Below are 12,177 nucleotides of genomic sequence, written 5' to 3'. Positions count from 1 at the left end.
ATATAAAATGTATTATATCATGTTTGGTTGCCTTTGTATCACCTTTGCATTAAATGTTATCCTTTCTTGCTGTATATCAAATTCTTTATTTAACTAATATGATGACAATGGTCTGTCCAGCGGACTATAAATGGTGTGTATGTAATGCTCTCCACGTTGAAGGGCACAAAAGCTGATCTTTCTATTTTCATATCCTGCAGTTTGGGAACGAGGAGCAGCAGCTAGCATGGGCCAAACGTGAAAGCCAGCGGGCAGAGAAGGAAAGACTAGACCGTTTAAAGCGCCAGGAGCAAGAAGACCTGGAGTTAGCTATTGCTCTCAGCAAAGCAGAAATGCCCAGCTCTTGAGAACTGCACCCTTCTGAACCCATACTTCCCATGTCCATGTGACAGTATGCCAACTATATGACAACTTTAGTCTGAAAACAAAACCAGAGAGGGAGTTGAAAGCTGAATCCACCATCTGTTTCAACATCTTTAATTTGTAAAATAGCCATTCACTGGAATCAGTGACCTCACTAATGCCCCATCTATTGATGGAAATATTCCCCTAGAAATATTTCCACATAGGAAACTCTTAAAAACATCTCACTATATGTCTGTCCCTTTTATTTGTTTGTCTAGAGTCTTGTATGTATGTGGAAGTATGTCCCTTGTTACATTTTTTTTTTTTTTTTTTTTAATGTTCCCCAGTGATATCTTTCCACCAACAGATTCGGAATGCCATAATGCTTTACTTGTTGTTAGTACATTATACTGTAATAGTTCAACATTCATGTGGATTCTTAAGGAATCATTTAGCACATAAGGGCAGCTATTCTGGACTATAGGAAAAGTGGCCACGTTTCTGCTATGAAATTGGAACAGTGACAGTTGAAAGAGAATGCACATACTGGTGCAAGGCTAATAAATGTAATAGATTCTTCTCCATGTTTTCTCCATGGTATAACACAGTATTTGGCCCCACTTAGTCTCTCATAACTAGTTATGTTCCTTATGTCATGTTCCTTATGTTCCTTATGTTCCTTATGTATGGGTGCTTTAACTGTGGTTTAAAAGATGTTGAAACACAGCATATAATCTCTTCATAATCCATGTTTTCTTATTCATATTCCACAATTCCATGTATTATCACTCCATGGAGATGGATGAGGGAGATGTTACATTTTCCTTTAAAGCCATGGTACAAGGTATTGGAGTGATACCTTTTAAGAGTATTATTAAATTATTATTTTTTTTATTTTTATTTTTTAAAATTGTTAGCTGTGCAATTTTTAATTCTGGCTTCTATTCTGTGGGACCAATTTTATTGTGTTAATGCTCTCTACTAAACTACTAAATAAGGATATAAGTAAACTAAAAGCCCAGGCTTCTATTGTAACTCATACACTGCCTCCAGTCTGATGGGATGTATAGGTAGCCAGCTAAATAATGCTGTAAGCCGCAAGCCACTAAATTGTTAAAGGTGATCTGCTGGACACTTTACTGTGGTTGCGTTCTAAATCTTGTGTATTTTCAGTATGCCACCCCGAAAGTACAACAGTTAACATGTAAGTCTGGGCATAGTATGCAGCATAAAACATGCAATGTCTGGATGAGATCTGTACCTGGATTGTATTCTATTTCAATGCTTATTGTCACACAAGATGTTTTTTTGTTTGTTTGTTTTTTTTTGCTGGGCATTTACCATGTCTGTTCTTAGCCATGTTTGAAAGCTGTGAAAAATAATGCAGATTTTGAAGCGTGAACTTTTCAGCAAAGGGTTAATAGGTACCCTTCATTTCTCGTGGTTTCATTGCTGTGGTCAAGAGATAATTACTTAGAAGTCACATGCAAACCTCACACCTACAAATGACTTGTGGTTGTTTTTTTTTTTTTTGTTTTTTTTTTTTTAAATCTACATCTTCTCTCCATTTTTGGGAGTTGTTTTTAATGGTAACCTTAGGGCTCATTCACACCTGCACAATTTTTTTTGTTTTTCTTATGTTAAAGAAATATGGAAATACCCTTAAAACTATGCAAACATGGAATATGTGTATTAAGGTTTAATGGGCTAAAACGATACACATTGAGTTGGCACATACTGTGTGTTAAAAAAAATGCATGCCTAAAAAATGTATGGTTTTATGTAATATAAATACATAAAAATGTGCAAGTATAAAAAAAACGCAGAAATTCAAATAAAACTATTAAAATGTATTGGCATATAAACAAAAAACAATGAATAGGGAACACACAAGTGTGAATGAGCCCTCAATATGTTCAATAAGTCAGTTCTAAATATTACCTTGTCTTGCATTTGAATCAAATGCATTAACAAAACATTCATTTTATGTAATATAGATTTCTTTTTACTAGCGCATGTTGACATATGGCTGGGTTTACCAAGCTGTGCATATTGTATTTATCATTGAAGGGGACAGACTGAGACATTTTATTACGTGCGACTATACAAACATATCACTATATCAGGCTGACAGGAAGAAATTAAATTTCATACTAACAATTCAAAGGAGGGCATGATGGGGTAAAGGGGGTTTCCAATGAAAACAAACTTGTCCCTTATCCACAGGAGTAAGACATAGCAGGGGGTCCAACTTCTATGCTCTACTCAACTATCTCTGGAGGCTCTATATAGAATGAATAGAGCGACTGGTCACGCCCTGGACTGCGGCTGTATTGAAAGTAAAGCCAGGGACCGCTCTGTGGACAGGGGACAAGTACGTTTTAATCAGGTAACCACTTTAACTTTTATCAGCCTTCTTACAAACACTTCATGTGCACAACTACTTGATAATGGTTACCCATTTACCTAAACACATGGAAATGTGCAGAAAATATCATGCGTACAATCTTTGCAGACAGGGTAGTCATCTGTCAGCAGCCGCCTTCTACTTCATGCCATATGCGCTGCTTCACCAAATTCTTGCATTCTTACAATGTTTTAGTCATTAAGATTTGTAAGCCATGTGTCTGATAAACTGGGATGCAAGTTGTGCCTCTCTCTAGAAGTGCTACACAGGCCATGATGCATCACTGCACGTTTATGTCTTTAGTTGAGAAATACCCTGCACGATGACTTTCAACATCACTTGCCAAGATTGTCAAATGCTCCCTCTCATCCTGTCCTCAGTACCCCCACTATACCAGAAAACTAGAAATCCACATAGCTGTTAGGGCAAAGGAAGGGATAATATATGGAATATTAATCTGTTGTGTGTCTATTGTTTAATATAAGAGAAATGTTATTGTTTTAATATAATAAATGAAAAGTTACTTTTTTGGAAAATGTCCTTGTGGTGCTCTGTTGTTGTTTTTTTTTTTTTTTTGCCTCTTGCTATTTTTATCTATACAGGACAGGTCAAGAAGAAATGCCTTATGCATATTTTGCAACTTCATAATAAAATGTTATAGATAATTCTTGTTTGCTGTATACACAGGAGAGTCAGAACATTCAGTGACTGACATTTACCATAACCTAGCTTGTATTAGAAGGACTGCTGTAAATTTCATCATGAGCTAAAGGCCTCTCTTACTTAACTGTAAGTGCTTTGGGGACTGAAAAAATGCAGATCCCTAGTCTGGAGTCACAAGCCTGAGCCAGTAGGGGTTGTCAGGATAACAATCTGCAAAAATGGACAGTATATAGATAGAGTTTGCATGCAAGTCAGTTTTGCAGGTAAGGACTGTACAAGTGCATGTCCCATTTTTATGCAGACAGGACTTTCTGAAAATAAGTGGAAATCAATAGGTTTAATACTGTCTGTAATTACAGACAGTATACTAATAGAAATATATGGCCGTGTAAAGGAGGCCTTACTATGTAAAATTCTACCTCTATTTACTGAGGGCTTGAAGATTCCGCTGGAGACAAAACTGGGGTACTGGAAGAGACAGATCACAAGCAGCATGGATGTAAGTATAGACTGCTGCTTGTGATCTTTAAACTGACAGCTCGGATATATACATGCCTGTGCTGTCTGTTTTTTTTAACCATTATCGGGCTCACATCCTCTGTTTATACAGCAAGATGTGTGCTAGACTACAATAAATGTAAAAGCTTGTTTTAAAGACTCGATCAGTTGAGGATTGGACGTTTTCCCCATCCTCAGCTGATCAATGTAACTTTTAAGCCCCTATTACACAGGGCGACTGTGAGGAGCAAACGAGTGCTATCAGCTCCCGTTTGCTCCTCGTTCGCCGCGTGTAATAGTGCTATATGAGTCGTTTGTCTTTCAACATGTCAAAAGACATACGACTGCAACGATCAGCCGACATCGTTTATGTCGGCTGATTGTTGTCTTTTACATGGAACGATTATAAGCCGTAATGGCCGATAGTCTAGTGTTAAAGGCCCTTTAAGGCTATGGACACTTTTTCACTTTTTTTATTCATTTGTTTTCTAAATGCAGTTAAGCACATTTTTAAATAGTCTTCATAAAAAATCTTAGCTTCTGCCAGCAGTGATTCCAGAATATGGCAAAATGCTTTCATTCTAGAGTATAAATACCGTATTTTCCAGCAGTATAAGATGACTTTTTAACCCCGAAAAATCTTCGTAGAAGTCGGGGGTCGTCTTATATGCCGGATATAGTCACCCCATACGGTGGGGGGGACTCAAAAATGGCTGCGACCATTAGAAAACCTGGGGCCTGTTCCCGGCCTCCACACGTCTCCTGGCCCATTCTTGCGCAGGCAGTGTTATGTACACTGGCTGCATCGGAGATCCCCCAAAGCTCTCCCGAACAGCCGAGTGTCTCATCGGAGACGCTCAGCTGCCTCTGTCAGTCTCCGGAAGCTCTCACTATGCCTGCGCCTGGAACGGGCCCCATGTTAAGTTTTTTTTTTTTTTTTATTTAGCTGCAGTTAATCCCTGCCTGACCGCAGCAGGGCTGTGGTCAGGCAGGGGTTAACATTTTCCAGCGTATAAAGCGAACCCCTGACAATCTTCTTTAAAAGTCAGGGGTCGTCTTATGTGCTGGAAAATACGGTAGCCATAATATAAAGAGGCTTTTCCAAGCTCTTGATCTGCTGCAAACTGGAATGTCTCCACTCTCCCCCATCTCTGTCTGAATTATTAGTCTCACCATGGGCAGCAACATATCAAAAGTTATGTTTAGTGGAATACCCCTTTAAATCTGTAATCTCTGGTCACTGTTCTACTACTTTGCAGTAGTCAAACTGTTAGTGAGGTTGGGCGCCACAGGCATCTATACATGGCAGGCTTGGAGGTCATGATCTGACCCAGGCAGCCATGACAACTATCAGCAACTCCGCAATCACATTGTGGGGTTTCTGATGGGCTACAGGGGTAAGTCCCTTCCTCCATCAACCCTATAAATGATGCAGTTGCTTCTGACTACAGCATCTACAGGTTTAAAATGCAGAGACTTGCACCAATCCGGTCTCTGCAGTTGCAGCTGATCACAGCAAGCTCCTGCACGTGATCAGGTGGGCTCTCACTCTGAGCCTACCTGTTATGGATCAAAAAAGACAAGGTTCCTTTGGCATACATATTCGTCCTGGAGAAGTAAGTTAAAGAGTAAGGGATGGGAAGATGAACACATCATGTTATTGGGAAAGCATATATGAAGGCCAGCTCACACAGGCTGTAGTTAGGGAGGAAAGGACACACATGTTAACGGTGGCTGAAGAAGTTGGATGCAGCCCTAAGGAGTTCAAGAAAAAGGCTTTATTACATGTACAAAGGATTTTATCCCTTCTTGTACATGTAAAAAAGCAGTATTTTTATATAGTGCTGCTGTGCACAGCGGCCTGCCAACCTTAATCAATATAAGGATATCAACCAGAGGACAAACCAGACTGGGTCAACAAGAACATAAATACCACAAGCAGGGGGACCCCTTATTGTTTTTTTCCCCCCTAATGAGAGCATTTTGTCAGAAAACTTTATTAAATATTTTGCATTCATATAAAACTTGCAAGGCTATGCTCCTTTTAATCACTGAAAAAGTATCTACTGTGCAGGAATGTTGGCATCCCATATGCAGCTGATGCTTAAAGTTAAAGTCATTCTTTCTAATGAAAGCTATTCTAATGAGCTGATGTCAACGTATTAGTAAATCTGCCCCATTAAGTCGATGTGCTCAAGGACTACCCATTTATCTATGCTGCAGGATATCCTCTGGCACTCTGAGAATGGAGACCCCATAGTGATTACAACTCTACTTTGCCACAGTGTAACATTTGAAGATATACTGAGAACGCATACAGATTTGCAGTGGAAGGAATATGCAAAACCATAGCAAGCACAGATGAAATCTGCAGTAGAATGTTTCAGAGTTGAAGATGTTTCCATAAGTAATAATCGTATTGCCCTTGCCAGTCCTGAATGGCACGGACTGTTTTAAATTTGTGTATATTTAGTGCTGTTAATGGCAGAGTTCACTTCCTTCATGTAATATTACAGTAGAGTACTGTCCTGTACCGTAGAAAATGGCTGCACCACAAGGGGGCGTCCTGATCATGGGACTGGACATTTGAATATGTGGTGAAAAAAATCCACTTGTTCCCACATCTCTGTACTGTGAAGGTTTACATTTAATGCATATGTAATATTTGTGAACATTGCATATTATGATGGAATCATCATGTAAAAAGCATGACATTGTGCAGCTAGTGTTACACTGTTTTCTACAGGAATAGATCATGTATTTTATGGAATTTTACGTAATTTGTTTTTTTTTAAGTGCCCCCCCCCCACCCACACACACACAATAAAAAGATGTTGACCAAATGTTACATTCAAATCTACAGGGAAATATAAAACTTAGTACATACAAAGCATGATAGTTGTTGGAGTTTTTGTTGCCTGTTTGGGGTCAGCAGCATTTTTATTCACAGTATGCTATGCACACAGCATTGTTTCTGTCATTTTTTTTCCACACAGATTTCTGTATAGGACATAAAAATGCCTAAATAAAAATATCAATAACAATATGCAACCCAAACCACTTGTATGAGAAAAGTGTTTGCACAACCAGGAATCGACATCGCCCCAGCTTTAAAGTGACTCTGTACCCACAATCTGACCCCCCCCCCCCAAACCGCGTGTACCTTCAGATAGCTGCTGTTAATACAAGATCTGTCCTGGGGTCCGTTCGGCATGTGATGCAGTTATTGTCCTAAAAAACAACTCAACCCCTGGGCGACCCTGGACGTACCCGTACGTCCAGGGTCGCCTCCACGCGTTCAGAGCGGGGCCACGCTCTAAACCGCCACAGCCCCAGATGCAGCTGTCAAAAAGGACAGTTGCATCTGATTATTTACTGCAGCACTTCCCTGGTGTCTAGTGGGGAGAATCGCTTCTCCAGGACGTTGTCCCGGAGGAGTGATCCACACATCTTACCCCATCCGGGGTCAGCGCCGTAATGGCGCTGATCCCGGCTCGGCACTCGATTGCTTCCGGCTGCAGCTCATGTGGGTTTCTAGGTGAAAAAATGCAAGTGCTATGGCCTTTTAAGCACAAGGAGGAAAAAACGAAAACGCAAAAATTTAAATTGGCCTGGTCCTCTAAGGGTTAAACTTGCAGCTCGTGCCAAACGGGAGTATCTGTGCCCTAACTTTGCACCACCCCTCCGTCCCTCCTCCCCACCCTCTTCATCATTAGGAATGCTTCAGGCAGATTGTCTCCTATTCGCCAGCTGTGTGAATACTGACAAGGGGCTGGATTGATAAGCGCCTGTGCAATGTTCATCAATAGGAATGCCACTGAGACATTTTCTCCATGCTGAAGAGGGTGGGGAGGGACGGAGGGGTGGTGCAAAGTTAGGGCACAGATACTCCCTTTGGGCACGGGGCTGCAAGCTTAAAAGTTGTTTTTTAGGACAATAACTGCATCACCTGCCGAAAGAGCCCCAGGACAGATCTTGGATTAAAAGCAGCTATCCAAAGGTACAAGTGGTTTGGGGGGTCAGATTGTGGGTACAGAGTTGCTTTAAAATACAGGAGTTGGGTTGGGTTTAGAGTTGATCGAACCTTGAGAAAACCGAACATTCATCAACCTGACGCATTTAATTGCTGAAGCCTTCCCGGTCTGTGGGGAAGAAGGAGACTGCCCTTTTACCTAGGCTGAATCCTAGAATTCTAGGCGGTACCCGGGCACTCTCCTCCTTCCCCACAGACCGGGAAGGCATCAGCAATCAAATGCGGCAGGTTTATGGATGTTGAAGTGCGATCAAACCTAGGATTTCCTGAGGTTCGATCAACTCTAGTTGGGTTTAGATGACCTGGGTCTGGCAACCAGGTGTCCACCAGAACTCTATTTCAATAGCATCAATACACTAGACCCCTTATCTGTCAGGCCCCTTGGCATAACTAATTAAAATATGATAAAAATTGATGTTCAGAAAACTGTTTAATAAAATGTTTGTTCCATTTTTTTGAACTTGTGTTACTTTTGCAGGACTCAATCGTGTAACAGACCAGGCTATTGAGTCCCACAAAATGAACATATATGTTAGGAAAATGGACCTCGCGTTAGTTGACTATTCACTTACTGGTCCATTAAAGCAGTGATTTTCAACCTTTTTTGAGCCACGGCACACTTTTTATACTTAAAAAATCCCGGGGCACACCACCAACCAAAATGGCACAAAATGACACTAAAACAGTACATATTATACATATAGTTAATAATATAGATTCTAAATGTATTTATACTCACTCAGTGTGAAACCTGGGCCTGTTTTCTTCTCCCCCCTGTGCTTCTCTCCACCATACTTCTCCCCCCTGCTTCTCTCCTGTGCTTCTCTCCCCCGTGCTTCTCTCCACCATACTTCTCTCCCCCCCTGCTTCTCTACACCAAACTTCTCTCCCCCCTGATTCTCTCCGCTGTTTCTCTCCCCCATCCCCATGTTTCTCTCCCCCCTGCTTCTCTCCCCCCTGCTTCTCTCCCCTGTTTCTCCCCCATCCCCAGGTTTCTCTCCCCTATTGTTTTCTCCTGTTTCACAGGGGCATCATAGTTTGGGGAACTTTCCCCGCGGCACACCCGACCATGTGGCACGGCACACTAGTTGAAAATCACTGCATTAAACTATAGGCCCTTTGTTGGCATATACACTTTTGTATATGCCAACAATGTTTTTTGACAGGTTGTCAATGTATATGTCAAGCATAGGGCCAAAACATGATGGGAACTTAGCCAACATGAGCAAAAGGACACTAATGTAGTGCACTACCTATTTGTATGTACAGAATTTATTTTTTATTTTAGTGTGGAAGGGTGTGTACTTTTACAACTGAGCCATCACGCATAGAAAAATGGAGTATAAAATTCATGAATAAAAAAAAAAATGTACAAACAGCTGCGCTTTGATAACTACCACTAACAGTGCCCTGTTCCTGGCCACTCTACTCTCTGCCTCGGTCTTGCGCGCTCTTCTGTGGCTTGTCCTACAAGCGTTCTCGCTTCTCCTGGCCTCTGCTGCTTGCTTCCAGCAGCTACAATACCACCTCTGTCTACCTGCGCCCGCTTGCCGAGGAGTTAAAGGGCCAGTGTCTCCACTTATTTCTGCCTCCACCAATGCTGTTCCACCTGTACCTATTTAAAGTCACTCTGCCTGCTTCTCCTTGCCTTAGCATTGTTGGATCTTTATGGTCCTAGAAAAAGTGTGTTCCTGAATAAACAATTCTATTGACTCCATTCAGAGTCCATGATCCACAGACAGCATCAATGAGGAAGTTTTTCAAATCCACAGCTCATCAATTTATTTGTAAAGAAATGTATTTTTATATTCACTTTATGCCTTTTTACATAATTAAAGGGGAACTCCACATAGGAAAAACTTTTTTCTATTAAAAGTACATTAAAAGTTATATAGATGTGTCTATATAATGTATTACCATATCTGTATGGTTCTGCCACACTGGTAGCTGATTGAAATCCAGGAAGTGAAAAAAATGGCCTCTGTGCCAATCCACATGGTCTCCTGCTCCAACTGCTCTCCCCCCTTAGGAGACAAATCTTCCATGCCTCTGTCTCACATTGTGTGTGTTTGCTGAGATCAGGCTGATGATGCAGACAGGGGGCAGGGCGTGATGGCCCAGGAGGCTTGGCTGGATCCCCCAATCCCCTGAGTGATTAACCATCTCTGACCGGCCAGAAGCAGGTGTTGCACTGATTTCTCTAATTGCAGAAGTGTGCAGTGAAATTAGGGCTGTGTTCACATATGTTGGAGTGTCATTGCAGTACTGCAGCGTTTTCACAAAAATGATGCAGGCCGGGAGCAGGGTGTGATGTCATAGAAGGCTTGGCTGGATCCCCCAATCCCCTGAGTTATTCACCATCTCTGCAAGCCTCTGCTGTGAAATTAGAGCTATGTTCACACATGTTGGAGTGTCATTTCAGTACTGCAGTGTATTGACACAAATGATGCAGTAACCCAATTAAACGATGCTAAACGACAGAGAGGATCAGAGCCGGCACTGCCAATCCCACCTGGTCATAAAACAGAGCATAAACAGTATATCCCATGTAAGATAATATCAGATAAAGGCCTTATTTTGGGGCTTAACCTCAAAGATAAACGATGGTTGATCATAATATATGCGTGGAGATAAAAAAAAATTTTTATTCAAAAAGTTCTTTGCTTTTTTCCAATATCAATGTTATAGGTACATACAATGTGCTGTGTGGGTGGGACCCCAATGAAATCATAAATTACTGCAAATAATTCAGTAACACAATGAAACTGCAATGTGTAATCACAGCCTAGATGTTCTGCAACGGATTTGGGCGGGGAATGTGTAGGGTGGAGGACTGTGATTGAGGGAAAGCAATGCATTCTGGAACCTGTAGTACTGAGTACAACTGCTGAACCCGGAAGTACAACCACAAAATACCTCTACCTGTAGTTTCCCTTTAAACACAACATAAAATCCTTTAAAAAATTCCTAGCATGAAATCCACAGCGTTTGGTGCAGATTTTATGCGAAGTAACGCGCTGATTACTGCTATACATGAACACAGATGAAAAATCAGTTGTCTGTGTAAAATCAATCTTTTTTTATATATATATATATATTTTTTACAGTGTGTACACAGACTGACAATTTGCAATAGACTTTAAAAGGGTTATCCAGTGCTACAGAAACATGGCCACTTTCTTTCAGAGACAACACGACTCTTTACAATTAAGCTCCATTCACTTCAATGGAACTGAGCAGCAAAACCCCACCCAAGCTGGAGACAAGAGTGGGGCTGTCTCTGGAAGAAAGTGGCCATGTTTTTGTAGCGCTTGATAACCCCTTTAATGTTGCACATTAATAGAATATAGATATGGGTGCATATTATACCTATGTTATGCAGGGCCGTATTTACCACTAGGCACCCGTGGTCCGGTGCCTAAGGCAGCACCTTGCAGGCGGGCAGCACCAGGGAGCAGGGAGACAGAAAAAACAAATTTTTTTGTTTTTATTTTTTTAGTTTCCCTCCTCCCGTTCAGACTTGCCAGTAAATCTGGTGTCTTTTCCAGGGGGGGTGGGGGGTATGGTGGTATTGGTCAGGTCTGGTATCGCCAATAGGTGCGTGAAGATGGGGCGTCTTCAAGTTTAGTGCCTAGGGCAGCAGCAACTGTTAATACAGCCCTGATGTTATGGCCATATATTGCTTTTACTTTACTATGTGTGAACCTTAGATTAGAGAAGTGCTTCATTATCTCTGCAATCCACTAATCAGCCTGCTGTCTTTTAAAGGAGAAGTCCAGCGGAACTTTTTATTTAAATATTGTATTGCCCCCCTAAAAGTTATAAAAATAACCAATATACACTTATTATGGGACAGGGCCGGACTGGGACTGAAAATCAGCCCTGGCATTTCTGAGCACACAGGCCCACTCGCCGCGTGGTGATAAGTTATGAGATGATGTTGTGAGCGCAGCACGGCTACATGTTGTATCATCCGGCCATGACTGGAATTACAGATAAGAACACAGTAAATGGGGTCAGAAGCTTCTGTCTCTGTACTATGGCACGGTGCTGCAGTTACAGGTCGTCACCACTACACAGTGTACAGAGACAGACTGCTTCGGGTCCGGTCACCGTGCTGAGTTTAACACCACCACTACATACTGACTAATACCACCGCACACTGACTAATACCACCACATCCTGACTAATGTCACCACATACTGACTAATACCACCACATACTGACTAAT

General features: G+C 41.5%; 1 protein-coding gene across 2 annotated transcripts in view; it reads left to right on the top strand.

The window, feature by feature from the left end:
- EPS15L1 (epidermal growth factor receptor pathway substrate 15 like 1) overlaps nucleotides 1–3,288 on the top strand; it is a 189,749-nt gene extending 186,461 nt beyond the window's left edge. For both annotated transcript variants that reach the window (XM_069962267.1, XM_069962268.1), the window contains one exon: nucleotides 201–3,288. In XM_069962267.1, coding sequence (XP_069818368.1) covers nucleotides 201–347 — 147 coding nt within the window. In that variant the 3' untranslated portion in view covers nucleotides 348–3,288. The remainder of the gene's footprint in view (nucleotides 1–200) is intronic.
- Nucleotides 3,289–12,177: the final 8,889 nt, after the last annotated feature.

This window comes from Dendropsophus ebraccatus, chromosome 3 (assembly GCF_027789765.1).
Source record: "Dendropsophus ebraccatus isolate aDenEbr1 chromosome 3, aDenEbr1.pat, whole genome shotgun sequence".
NCBI classification, from domain to species: domain Eukaryota; kingdom Metazoa; phylum Chordata; class Amphibia; order Anura; family Hylidae; genus Dendropsophus; species Dendropsophus ebraccatus.
This window is presented reverse-complemented; position numbering and strand designations above follow the sequence as displayed.